At 46.0% G+C, this 14,580-nt stretch overlaps 1 protein-coding gene across 2 annotated transcripts in view; it reads right to left on the bottom strand.

Moving 5' to 3' along the window:
* Positions 1-14,580, bottom strand: part of Grid1 (glutamate ionotropic receptor delta type subunit 1) — a 705,187-nt gene that overhangs the window by 541,289 nt on the left and 149,318 nt on the right. For both annotated transcript variants that reach the window (XM_090346710.1, XM_090346711.1), the window contains exon 3: positions 9,943-10,227. In XM_090346710.1, the coding sequence (XP_090202836.1) occupies positions 9,943-10,227 (285 nt within the window). The remainder of the gene's footprint in view (positions 1-9,942; positions 10,228-14,580) is intronic.

The following is a 14,580-nucleotide window of genomic DNA, read 5'->3' on the forward strand; positions in this document are numbered from 1 at the left end:
TTCTATCCACTCCCCTCTTGGTTTTTAGTCCCCACCCTTCCTTGGTGATTAACTGTCAATGAGTGTCACAGTTTCCTGCTTGGGCTGGCTTTGAACCATGATCCTCATATTTCAGCCTCCTGAGTAGCTAGGATTACAAATGTGAGTTATTTGATGCCCAGCTAGAAAGGGGCTTTGTACACAATTTTCCTCTTCCTATGTAGCCTTCCTGAAATTCTGAACCCGCTGTCTACAGGAACAAAGGTGGAGCCCCAAACCACCAAGGCTGTCCAGTTCAGTGCCTCACCTGAGCCTCAGGCTTAGTGCCCGGTGCTGTCCTGGGTACTGAAGAGCTGCAAAAAAAAATGAGCAATGGTCTTCGACTACTGGGAGCTCTTTCCACTCTCAAATCCATCATTTCATTTCACTTCTGCCTCACAAGAATGCTTTAAGGAGGGTGGTTTTATTATCCCCACTAACAAAATGGGAAACCAAAGATCAGAGAGAGCAGGCAACATGCCCAGAAGCGGCTTGGCAAATCTTTCAATGGTAGCTGGACTCAGCAGCTCCACTCAGCAGCTCTGCTGCCATGGTGCTGTGATTTCAACAGGTGCTCTGCGTTCGCAGCTCCCCGGAGGAATGTAAGGGGGCTCTTTGTCAAGGGCTGGCTATGTCCGTACCCCTTCCAGCCCTGACTCTGACATCTCGGAGTTCTCTGCAGGAAGTGGAGGAACAAGACTTGCCTCTCAAGATCCCTTAGCCTCTACCAGGGGCAGAGATTGCACTTATAAATCCCAAGTAGAGAAACAACTACTCAGGCTTAGGTTTCGCTCAGTGGTAGAGCCCTTCTCTGGCATGTGGAAGGCCCCAGGTTCAATCCCCAGCATTCCCCCACTACCAACCCTAACAAATTCAAAAGAAGGCTTCCTGGAGAAGAATGAGTGGTGAACCAGCTTGAAAAGATGAATCCATTCATTCACTCATCACACATTTTAGGAGCACCTTTTGAGTTGTAAATTTTACAAATTCAGCATCATTCAACAAATTAAAATGAAACCTGCCTAGTATCGCTGGATTGGAACAATCATGTCTAATGTTGTCTAACATGAGAGCACGAATGTAGTTGGCAATGCTCAAGTATAGAGTTCAAAATGACTCTAAATAGACAGGCTTTGATGTATCCATCCCAGCAAGTGGCATGTCTGAGGTGCAGGCTCTGCCAATTACCCTGACCTGATCATGGTATATCATGAGTCCACCTGAGTCCACATGTCACAGGCATCAATAAATATGCATGCTTCTTTAGCACTGATTTAAAAGGCTAAAAATTCCAGGCACCTGTGCTCACACCTGTAATCCTAACTACTCAGAAAGTTTAGATCGGAGGATCAAGGTTTAAAGGCAACTTGGGGAGGGGGGGGTAGAAAAGCCCATGAAACTCTTATCTCCAATTAACTATCAAAAAGCCAGAAGTAAAGCTATGGCTTAAGTAGTAAAGTACTGGCCTTGAGTAAAAGAGGTCAGAGATATCACCCTGAGCCTGAGTTTAAGCCCTAGGACTGGCCAAATTTAAAAAAAAAACTAAAAACATATTTTTAAATAAACTACAAGAAATCCATATTTTCATTTTTGTTTTTGCCAGTCCTGGGGCTTGAACTCAGGGTATAGGCACTGTTCCTGAGCTTTCGCCAAGCTCACACTCTACCACTTGAACCACAGTTACTACTTCAAGGTTTTTCTGTGTATATGGTACCGAGGAATCAAATCTAGGGCTTGGTACATTCTACATAAGCACTCTATCAGTGAGCCATACTCCTGGCCAAGAATTCCACATTTTCAGTGGAGAGAGATAGACATCAAAAACTGAATAAGTAGAAATATATTGAAAAGGAAAAGAGGGCCAAAAGGAAAGGGAGTCCCTAAAGGTGAGAATCAGCTGCAGCTCTGCAGAAACAAGTGTCCTGGGTAGATGAACCAACCAACGCAAAGCTCCTGAAGCCAAGGCTGGGCCTGGCATGTTTAGAGCAGCAAGGATCTAGTGGGGAGAGGTTGGGTGGGAGGAAGATAGGAGGTGATGACAGGCAGGAAATGGAGACCTGCCTGAAGGACTGCCTTTGTTACTCCTGTGTGGGAGTAAGAGGCTCCAGTGGTCAACAGACACCCTTAGATTCATAAGAAAACATCTAACGGGCCCTGGTGGCTCACACCGGGAATCCTAGATACCAACAAAGCTGAGATTTGGAGGATCATGGTTTGAAACCAGCCTGGGCAGAAAAGTCTTCAAGAATCCATCTCCAGTTAATCAGCAAAATGCCAAATTGGAATCATGGCTCAAGTACTAGAGTACCAGTCATGAACAAGCAAGTTGAGCAAAAGCATGAGGTCTTGAGTCCAAGTCTCAATGTTTCCCATAATCCTTATCCAATCACATCAGAATCATTCTGCAACAATCATTCTTTGAGTAGAAGGCTCTAGCCTTCAATACTATGTAAAAGCTAGATAGCCACCTCACAGAGAAGCATGGCCAATGCCAGACAGATGCAGGAAGCAGTGGAACATGAACTTGAATGTAATGTAGAGCCACATCACAGCTGGGTCCTTAATGGAATTCTAGTATCTAACAATACGACCAAAACCAGATAGGGTAGTGCACTCCTATAATCCCAGCCCTCAGAAGACTGAGGCAGGAAGATTGTGAGTTTGATGCCAGCCAATACAACACAGTGAGATCCTGTTTCAAAACAAACAAAAACATCTCACAGTGGACACCAGGAGATTCACACCTATAATCCTAGCTGCTCAGGAGAGTGAGATCAGAGGATCACAGTTCCATGCCAACCTGGGCAGGAAAGTCTGTGAAACTCTTATCTCCAATTAACCAAGAAAAAGCCAGAAGCAATGTTGTGGTTTCAGTGGGAGAATGCTAGCCTTGTGCATAAATGCTCAAGGACAGCATTCAGGCCCAAAACTGGTCCAAAAAACCTGAAATATATATGGATATATACATATATATGTATAGGTATAGAAATAACATGTATATAGAATATACAGGTATATAGTATGTCTACATGTATGTATATATGTTATGTGTTTGTGTATGTGTGTAAGAGGAGTCAGAGGCTCCACTGGTCATTGGAGACAATAGATGGAGATGGATGGGTGGGTGGATGGATCCCAAAACTACTTCTTGCTCCCTCTGATAGGGCTGAGAAAAGCTGAGGAGAAGGGGTACCAGCAAGAGGAGAGCTCAACAGAGCCACCTCCATCCTTGGAGGGACATATTTAGGAAAAAGAAAAAAGTAAAAGATCTGGCCAAGAAGCAAAGCTCAGACACACAGCAAAATGGGACACATACAGAAGCCCCAGCCCCGCCCAGTCTTGCCCCTCTGCACTCAGCCTGCCTGTCTCAGGCATCACCTCCCATCCCTAGACACACTCTTGAACTTGATGGAGGGGTGAGAGAACCTCAGAGCTAATGAACTTGAATCTTCCTGGAACACTGCAATCAACGTGCCCTAAAGTACAGTTGTTGTGTAATTAGATTGAAGAACAAAACCCCAAACACTTGTCTGGGTAAAGTTATTGTCAAACTTCTTCTGTAGGTTTCCTAGCAATTAAATTCACTTTGTCTGGCAAAAGTATTTATTACTTCACTTTACACTGATGCCCTAATATTGTGTTCTTAGTGAGCACTGAGTCCTCCCTTCTGCTTTGCAGGAGTGGATGCAGGGATGAAGACAAGCATCACTGGCCAGCTCTGGCCCTCTAGTTCTGGGAGAAACACTGAAGGAAGATGCAGCAGTGGGCGGAGGGGGGTGGGGGAGAGGGCCCTGCCCACCAGGAGGATTCTCACCATGAGAACCAAGATGGTGGTCCAGCTGAGAAGGTGCCCTGCTCACCAGAGACCCCATGAGTGGCTGCCATGCCTGCTGGAGGCCAGGGGGTTAGGGGTGGGGAGGCTGCTCAGCCCCAGCTCAGAGCAGAGACAGCAACCCACACATAAGAGCACTGGCACTGAGCTCTCTCAGTCGCCCAGTTCAGAAGCCTAACCTTGAGTGAAAGAGCAATCCCAGAAGTGTATAGAAGTGTTGTCCATGTACAGCAGATTCATGAACAGAACTAAGCTTAGTTTATCTTAGGGTCCATGACTATGATGTAAACCTAGGGACCAGATAGCATGTAGTCAAAATAGTGGCTAAGTCCCCCTGGGTGAGGGAAGAAAAGATGGGAATGAAGCACATAAGGACTCTTTTATATTTATTAACCACATCTGTGGATTCCAGACTTTAATTTTCTTCTTTGTTGATGCTTTACAACCATAAATAACTTTCTATTTTAAAATATATAATTTTAGGTCCAGATGAGGTGATGCATGTCTGTAATTCCAGCTACTCACAAGATGTAAGAAAGAGGATCACAGTCTGAGGCAAAAAGTTAAGACCCTACCCAAAACATGATTCAAGAGGTAGAGTGCTTGCTTAGCAAGCCCAAAGCCCTGAGTTCAAACCCCAGTACTACCAACCATAGAAGTAATAATAAAACAATAATTTATACTTGAGCACAAATAGACAATGGCTACTAGTATAGATCTCTGTGTTTGTTTCTGCAGAAGGTCAGGTCCCAACCAGCCCAGGACTGCAGAGTGGAGTAGAGGCCATATGGGATGGATGTTCTGTACCCTGCAGGTGCTATAAAGAAAAGGGCCCCTGGATCCTGACTTACGATTCCTCCCTGGGCAACTCTAGCAAAGCTGACCCACTTCTGTTTCTCCACATAAAACAAGTACCTGGTGAAAAACCTGGTACCTAGAAAGGTCTCTAAGAGTACTTTTTGTGTGTATGTGGTGTATGTGTCAGTACGCAGGGCCTTGTGCCCTCACTCAGCTTTGCACTCTACCAATTGAGCCACAGTTCCACTTCTGACTTTTTGCTATTTACTTGGAGATAGAGTCTCACCTAAAGTCTTTTCTGCCCAGGCTGGCTTCAAACTTCAATCCTCAGATCACAGGCCCCCAAGTACATTCTTGGCATGAATCTCCAGTACTCGGCCTCTCTGGGTACTTTTTTTTTGTCATGGATGAGCCAATGGTATTCAATATCCCATCACAACTACAACCCACATTAGAATTTACTCTGTAGAAGAAAATTGTGATTACAGCTACTAGCACCCACCCCCAAACACATACACAGGCACACACACACACACACACACACACACACACACACACACACACACACCCCAACATTTGAAGTGGCAAGGCAGAAAGTTATCTTTTCTGTTTGATCCAAACTTTTGGTATTTTCATGTTACAGATTTTCTAGCCCAGATGTCAGTTTCCTCTTATTTTCCCTTTTGCTGTCACAACAAGCATACAAGTATTTTCCATGGAATTTTACCAAATGGCACCTCTCATAGTTGTGTAAACCATATACATACAAACTCCTCTCTCGCCCTTATTAGCCAGCTTCCTATCAATATAATGAAATGCCTGAGTTCACTGAACATGAAAGAGTAAGGTTGACTCAGGTTCGCAGTTTTACAAGTTCAAGTCTGAGATCAGGAAGCCTGATCTTGGGCCTCTGGCAGGTACAGCAGGTTATGGCAGAGATACAGAGCAGACCAAACCACTTACATCATAAAAAGGAGAAAATCAGAATGCCAGGGACTAAGAGAAAAGAGTCCATCCATTCCCTTCAGAGGCACATTCCCAGAGACCTAAGACCTTCCACTAGGCCTTGCTCTTAAATGTGTACTGCACTTCTCTGCCAAATTTTGCCTCATGGCCCATGGATTGTCTATCTCTGATTTGTAACTTAACTGGTAAATGTCTGGTCTTCAGTTTTCACCGGAACATCTAGAGCTTCAGGGGAGACAAATATTGAGGAGTCATGCCTCAGTCCACAAAGAAAGGGCTCTCTGTGGTCACTTGAGTGACTGACCAGCAGTCTCAGGCACACTGAGTCCATTCTAAGTCCCCCTACCCCCTCCCTGGTATCAACCTCATCTGGAAACAGAAAAAAGAATTCCAACAATCAATAAGTAGAGTGTCTTATAGTGAGAAAGAATCTGTCAGAGCCCCACCTTCCTCAAGTATAAAAATGTAGCAATAATCTTGCCTCCATGGCCATTGGGCAGCTTAAATGACCTGGCACACTTATGTTCAAACACCTCCAAACCAGAAGCCACAAACCCACTACACCCCCGAACCACTCCTGTTTGACACTGGGAGGAACAAAACAGTCTTTACACTCTATTTGCTTTTTAATTGGCCCTGTCTGCACTAGAGCTGCTGCAGGTTGAGAGGGGTGGGGGAGCCCCAAGGAGCTCCGCCGTATGGGGGTAAGGGCAGTTCTAGAAATCCATCTGCCTTTAGCCCTGGACACATTGCATCAGCTGTGCCAAGAAAGCAGCCAGTGCCATTCCTCAGCCTCCAATATGAATGGTCAGGCTGGCTGAAAACCAGGCTGGGGTCAAGGCTGGGCTTGGCAGGAGGAGACAAGCTAGGATCCGCAGTTCGTGTCTGGAAATGAGATCTGCACAGAGACTGCTTTGGGGTGACCACTTATTGTCAAGACAGGCCAATGACCAGGGTGAACAAAGGCAAAAGGTCCAACCAGAGAACAATAAAAGAGTCCTGGCCCTCCGAGAGGAACATCAAGTGCTCCAGCACCCTGGACAGCGCTAAGGGTGCAGGAAGAGTCTCATACAGACTTCTCACTAGATATGGTGGCTCTGTGACATTCCCTTCACCTTCCCACCAACCTCACCCCTACCCTGCTCTGGTCAGAACAGACGAGCATGGCACAACACTGTCAGCCTCTCCTTTACCACAGGTACCCAGAGCAACCATAGCACTTCCTCTTGCTTAGAGAATCCTTCCCATCAAAGTGTGAAGATCCCTCAATCCAATCACCCACAAGGTTCCATCAGGTGAAGGCTCCACCACAGGTAGGACAAAATAAGCCACTCAAGCTGAGCACAGGTCAGTGAGTGAGTAAGACTCCAGTTGTACAGGACAAGTGGGGAGCAGGGTGCCTTCCCATAATAGAAGGGTGAGAGAAAAAAAAAGAAGAAGAAGAAGAAGAAGAAGAAGAAGAAGAAGAAGAAGAAGAAGAAGAAGAAGAGGAGGAGGAGGAGGAGGAGGAGGAGGAGGAGGAAGACGAGGACGAGGACGAGGACGAGGACGAGGAGGGGAGGAAGAAGAAGAAGAAGAAGAAGAAGAAGAAGAAGAAGAAGAAGAGGAGGAGGAGGAGGAGGAGGAGGAGGAGGAGGAGGAGGAGGAAGAGGAAGAAGAAGAAGAAGAAGAAGAAGAAGAAGAAGAAGAGGAGGAGGAGGAGGAGGAGGAGGAGGAGGAGGAGGAGGAGGAAGCAAACTCAGAGGCAAACAGCACCAGTTTTCTCTAATATTTGGAAACTTGATCCAAAACATGTTGGGACATGATAAATTATACAAGAAGACTCTAGGCACTCTCACACAGGGTGAGACCAAGGGAGGATATTCTTAAGGGAGGAATCCATAGCTCAATGTCTCTGTGCCTCTGATCATACAAAATGATACTTATCGAGATGAACCTCAAGAAATGGAAATGAGGGTTTTTTTTTTCCTTTGCTGCTGTTTTCATTTTCTTTGCTTCTGTCTTGTTTATTCATTTATCTTCTTTTAAGGGAGCTCAGAAATGGAGAGGCAAAAGATGAACCCATGCAGCAGTGATACTCATCGGACACCATGTTGAAAATGAACTATACAACATGTGGGTGTGGACAGGAAGGAAAACCTGGGAGGGAATCAGGGAAGGGGTTACACTCTCCAAAAAGAAATGTACTCTTTCTCTGACTTATGTAACTGTAACCCTTCTGTCTATCAATTTATAATAACAATATAAGAAAAATCAAAAGAAGAAGAAGAAGAAAACAAGGTCTGGGCAAGTGCCACCAGGCCTCATTCTGTCTGCAGGAGTCACAGAAGCCAGACAAAAGAAGGAAGGCTGGAGAACTGACCATCTGTGCCCGGGCCCTCTGGTCCACTCAGGGACCCAAAGCGGGGCCTGTGAGCCAGAGCAGATGGGAAGCAATGAAACAGGAGGAAAGCAAGGTAGAAAGGGCCTTACACACTAGAGAATAGCATTCCCCATCCCAAGCTGTGTCCAATGTGCACAGGCCCCAGAATCAGAGCAGACTGGACTTGAGCCACCATCCCAAAGAGATCTCTGGCCCCAGAGAGATCTCTGTGATACTTCCTGGCTGTTCTAAAGTCTGACTCCTCTCAAAGATCCCAAGATTTAGCAGAGGGTGGGAGGGAGAGGCCAGATCCTTGGCAGAGCCCAGTCAATTCCCTGGAGCCTCAGTCCTACCTGGCCCCATCGCTATCTTGTCATTATTTCAGCACAGTAAGTGTTTGCTCTTTCAATTCTTCCTGGAAGGCTTCAAGCAGCATATTTGTTCAGGAGCTGAGAACCACACCCCAGTCTTACAGAAGCAGAGTATTTAGGCAAATGCAAACATATGCTGAGTTCTTTTCTTAGTTACATTCCTGGCAAAGAAGTTATTTCACCAGGAGACAAAATAAGACTTGCAAAAGTTTGTCCATTCTACCCCAGCCCCAGCCATGGAGCTGCTGACCCTCCCCATTTTTACCAGGTGATGGAGCAGCTATAGCTTTAAAGAGACAATGGAGACATGCCTAAGTAAGAACTAATCTGGATCTTGACAGGTGGTCATATGAATATGTACCTGTGATAAAACTGCATGGACATAAACCCATACCAATCAGTGTGTACGAAGTGGCAAACTATGAGCAAGATATATGGGCCTCACCCAAGCCAAATCCTGCTTTTAGAATTGTACAACACTTACCCTTTTATTAAATACAATTAAAAAAAAAAAGATTGGACAACACTCAGGCAAGGTGCTGCCCTTGGAAAGCTAGCATGAAGGTCACATGAGAACTCTCTGCTTTATTTCTGCTCATTGAATGTGATCCACAAGTAACTTTTTAAGCGTGTGTACCAGTCATGGGGCTTGAGCTCCAGGGCCTAGGTTTTGGCTGTCTTTGAGTTTTTACGCCCTACCCCTTGAGCCACAGCACCACTTCTGGCATTTTTGGTATTTTCATTGCAGATAAAAGTCTCACCCACTTTCCTGTTCTGACTGGCTTTGAACCATGATTCTCAGATCTTTGTTTTGAGTAGCTAGGATTACAGGCTTGAGCCACCAGCACCTGGCTTCCAAGCAACTTTTTTAAATGCCAAATGTACTGCAGAGACTATTTTATTCTAGCACTCAGGTTGAGTTATCTATACAGAGAAATCAGCAAGCAACATGAAGCCATTTCTCCAAAACCCATTTTATGATTTTTTTTCCCTACAAGTAAATAATGCTTGTTTTCTTACAAGAGCTTTTCAAAGAAGCCACATCCAATCATTCACGGTGCCCTCAATCCCACAAACCCGGGCTGGCCTTGTGATCCTCAGTGTTTCTTTTCCTCTACCTTTGCCCCAGCCTGAGACTTTGAAGCTGAGATTAGATAGACATGAAGAGAAAGAAGGAGTCAAGAAAGCCTGGCAAGCATCTGGCATGGTGAGCAGTCTTGGGTGAAGAAATCTCCAGGTAAACCCAAACTGGCAGCCTTCACCACTGTCTGTATGCAGCTCTTCGGATCTCTGCCAATAGTTTATTAATATTTTATTGAAAATTCTAAGATGATTCAAACTTCAGCTGTCATGATAAGGTGCTGTTGCTAGGCAACGTTAGTGCCTGTCTAGAGATCTGGTTTTGTAGCTCTTCTCCCACTCACAAAACTCAAGGTTGGGCCCTACAAACCTGAGGCCCATTCATCTTAGACCACCAAGTACTGACCCAAACTCTGCCAGCTTCCTGGTAAAACCTGTTGTAAGCTTCCAGTTATCCAGCCCCCACACACACCTGAGCCTCCCCAAAAGTAGCCTCTGGCTCAATCTGCACTCACCATACTCGCTGTCGTAGAACATGACGAACTTCTGCCAGCGCAGCTCTGTCACCAACCTGAGCATGACGTCATTGAGGCGGACAGGGGGTCTTGAAGCCAATGTGTAGGCCTCACCATCAGGGCTGGGGTTCAGATGGCAGGCGGTGCGTGGTGAACCCCCAGGGTTGCGCTGGACAAAGAGGTGTGGAATGTGCATGGCATCTGTCAAGGACTGCAAGGCGTTGGCGGAGGCACAGCCAGTGGATGTCACCAAGGCCAAAATCCCCTGGGTCATGAGGTCACAGGCTATAAAGAGAAGGAAGAGAGTAGGAGGGGTCAGTGTCCAACAGTGTGGCCCAAGCTCTGGTTCATATAGCCCAGCTTTCAGCTAAGGCTCAGAGCCCCGAAATGCTGCTTCCTTCCAAGGACAAGAACTCATCCCTGAGAAGCTTCCAGTGGGTTGATGGCCTAGTGCTGATGTAACCCATTGGGAAATGAACACTGGAAAATGAACATGTGCCCTGGGCCATTCAAACAAGAATGGGAGCACAGGGGATCTAGCCATGAACCCTAACTCACTCACCCAGCAAATCTCCAAATGAGCCATTCTGTTTCCCAGGGGAGATCATGGCTCCTCCCTTTTAGAATCCAAAGTCTCATTATGAGGAATATGCATGCATCCTTACTGCCTAGCGAGGAGCCCGAATATACTAGGTGCTCTACAATCATTGGCTGGGCTGAATTGACTGGTACTGAAAAGGGGAAGGCAATTATTAAGTCAGAGAGCTCAGGTTGTGGGAAAATGACATATACATACTTTTTATTTATTTATTTTTAAAAAGCAGAGCTCCTCAGAAGGCTGAGATCTAAGGATCACAGTTCAAAGCCAGCCCACACCCAGGAAAGTCTAGGAAACTCTTATCTCCAATTTACCACCAAAATGCTAGAAATGGAAGTATGGCTCAAGTGGTGGGGTGCCAGCCTTGAGCACAAAATCTCAGGGACAGTGCCCAAGCCTTGAATTCAAGTCCCCTCAAAAAAAGCAGGAATTTGCTAGGCACCCCTGGCTTCCACCTATAATCCTAGCTACTAAGGAGAGTGAGATATAAGAAATGCTGTTCAAAGTCAGCCCAAGCGGAAAAATCTATGAGACGCTTGTCTCCAACTCACCACCCAAAAACTCAAAGTAAAGCTGTAGCTCAAATGGCAGAGCGCCCACTTTGAGCGAAAAAGCTAAGGGACAAAACCCTGGCCCTGAGTTCAAAAACAAGAGTCTAATCTTTTTGTTTCTAGTCCTGGGGCTTGAAGTCAGGGCCTGAGCACTGTCCTTGGGCTTTCTCAAGGCTAGAGCTCTACCACTTGAGCCACAGCACCACTTCCGGCTTTTTCTATGTATGTGGTACCAAGGCATCAAACCCATATATGCTAGACAAGCACAATACCACTAAGCCGAACTCCCAGCCCTGGAATCTACAGCTTCTAACCAAGAATACTACAGTTCTACCATGAAATTGCTGGGCACACTCCAGAGGCAGTGCTTGGTGTCAAGTCCAGGACTGTTCAACATCCAGGCCTGATTGACAGTCAGAAAGGAAGACATACCTGTGTGGCAGGGGTCACCAAAGCTGAGAGGAGAAACCCTAAGAAGCCATCTATAGTCATTTCACTCTCAACTTCGAAAGTCATCCGTCAGCCACAAGGGGGCACCCCTGTAGCCCCCCATACACGCCTTTAGGGGACATCATTAGGTCAGCTAATAGAAAGCTACTTCTCCCCACACCACAACCCCTGTGCCAGTTTTGAAGCTTACGAATGTTCTGTGCAATGTCAGGAATGTGGGAAAGCAGATGCGATTTCAAAACACAGACTGTGAATGGCAGTGGCCATCTGCCACACACAGCAGACTTTGAACAACTTTGACAATGAGGTTCCTTGGGCAGGAGTCCCTGCGTTTATGTAATACCTCAGGCAGAGCTGGGAAGGAGAAGAAGAACAGGAGAGCCTGCATCAAGAAAGACGTGGAAGGTGGGCACTGGTGGCTCACACCTGTAATCCTAGCTACTCAGGAGGCTGAGCTCTGAAGATCATGGTTCAAAACCAGGCCGGGCAGGAAAGCCCATGAGACTTACGTCCAATCATAGCTACCAAAAAGAGCTGGAAGAGGAGCTGTGACTCAAGTGGTAGAATACTAGCCTTGAGCACAAAACTGAGGGACAGCACCCAGGCCCTGAGTTCAAGCGCCAGGACAAAGAGGAAGAGGAGGAGGAGGAGGAGAAGGAGGAAGAGGAGGAGGAGGAGGAGGAGGAGGAGGAGAAGGAGGAAGAGGAGGAGGAGGAGGAGCAGAAGCAGCAGCAGCAACAGCAGCAGCAACAGTGGAACAAGAATAAAAAGAGAAGAAGGAGAAGGAAGAGAAAGAGGAGAAGGAGAGTGGGGAGGAGGAGGAAGAGACGGCAGAAGCCAACAGCTGCCAAGTGAGGAAGAAGACCCTTCAGAACCCTTTGAGAGATCGCCACGCCAAGAGATCACCTTGCCCCTTTAGAAGCATCACGAGTAGCATCTCAGATCCCCCAGTTTCCCTCTGCTGAATTCTCACTCCTGAGGCCCCATGAAATAATGAAGTGTGTTGGGAATCTCAGACCACCCAAACACTCATCCAGCCTCACAGAAGCACAATCCTACCATACCTGTCTAAAAGCCTTCTGCAGTGTCAAGAATCTTGAGGAGCTCCAACTACTTATGGAAATCCAGCAGGCCCCCCTATCCCTGCCCTTTACATAGACTTGCCTGCACCTCCTTCTCCCTTGGCCCCTGACCTCACTTCTTCAGTCCTCATACTCATTCCCGCTATGGCATTCAGACTCTATTTCCCCAGGTAGGCTAAGGGCTGCCTAATGAAAACTATCCACACTGCCCCTGTGTTGGCTATGTACATTGCCAGATGACTCTCTGACCCTTCTCTTCACTCTCATTCTCCAGGATGACAGAGATAGGATATGTTGTGCGAATGGCCCCTCCCTAGACACACACAGGACCTATCCACAATAGGCAATGGAAACCCCTAAAAGGGTACCTTTGGTCATACTCCTATCTTACACCTAACCAAATGATAGGACTGAGCCAAGACCCAAAAGCACACACAGGATGTTGAGCGGTACTCTGAGAATATCACAAACGACCTTAAAAATGCAAATAGGTGAGTGGTTATAAAAGCGCTCTACTTGCAGAGCACATCATAGCCTTTGAAACTCCTCACAAAGGCACCACAATAACATGGGAAAGTGCTTGTCATCAAAAGGTAGGTGGAAATAATACCAAACTGTATGTATTTCTATGGTATCAATTAAATAAAACTCAACATGCATGAAAGAAAGACCAGGAGGAAATAATACAAACTGTTCAAAGTGACTCTCATGCAGAAGAAGCCTAGAAATGGTTTTCCTTCTTCCTTATATTTTGCCAAAATTAGGTGTCATGAATAGGTAATTCCTTAAAAGAAAAGAAAAAAATGATCTAATAGTGGACAAGCAGGAGGCTATGGAAGAGGAGGAGCCATGGGGTAAGAAATGCCTCTGAAGCAAAAGATGTCTAATATTTGATAGATGTGAATTCACGCTGTCCCTGGGACATCATGTAGAGAATAGGTCATCGTATAGCCATTCAGATAATGAAATGTGAAATCACTCGACCATCAAAGGACAAGGGCTAGTGTGAAATCCCACCAAGTCTCTGTCCATGTTGCCACAAGAATGTGAAAGATGGTTCTGAGAGGTGGTCAAGCAAGAAAACCAAGTCACAACATTATCAGCTCACCCTCATTGCAATTTGACAGAAAGCATATCTAAATGAAAAAGGCACATGCACACACACACACACACACACACACAAACACGAATATAAAAGAAAACCAGCAACCCAAAAGCAAAAGAAAGATAAGGCACTGTGAAGATGAATGGATTGTTCTTCCTTCTTTTGTACAGAATTTCGTCAGTACCAAGATGGTATAATCTAAAAAGGAAATCTGGGGGGACAGGGAGGGTTTAAACTCAGAGCCTAGGCACTGTCCTTAAGCTTTTTTTCTCAATGCTAGCGCTCTACAACTTGAGCCATAGCCCAACTTCTGGATTTTTTTTTTTATATAGTTACTTGGAGATAAGAGTCTCAAGAACTTTCCTACCCACGCTGACTTGGAAACTGTGATCATCAGATCTCAGCATCCTGAGTAGCTAGGATTACAGCCACCAGAAGCCAGCTTTTAAAAAAAAAAAACTTTTAAAATAAAGTGAATATCACTGGGACAGAAACAATCTGGGGCTGATGGTGGAGAAAGAGCCCTCCCTCACCATCAGTCAACTTGGCTCTTGTGACCCATCTGCCCAGCCCCTTCCCAAGTTGACACTTGATTTTTGCTGGCAAATCTTATCCCCAGTTTCCCCGTTGAAGCACACACACCACAGTACACTGAGAACTGGCTCCTGCCCCCTATGTATGTGTTTCATGCCTGTGCGTGGCCCACTCACCATGGAGAGCCGCTGCTGTAGTCACTCAGGATACTCAAGAGATAGATACCACAATGACTGCACTTGTGACTGGCATCAAAGCATCAAAGGAAGAAAATTATGTCAACCAGAAGATACAGGAGGACAGTATGACAAAGAACCT

The sequence above is a fragment of the Megascapheus bottae genome, chromosome 15 (assembly GCF_031878675.1).
Source record: "Megascapheus bottae isolate mThoBot1 chromosome 15, mThoBot2.hap1, whole genome shotgun sequence".
Lineage (NCBI taxonomy): Eukaryota > Metazoa > Chordata > Mammalia > Rodentia > Geomyidae > Megascapheus > Megascapheus bottae.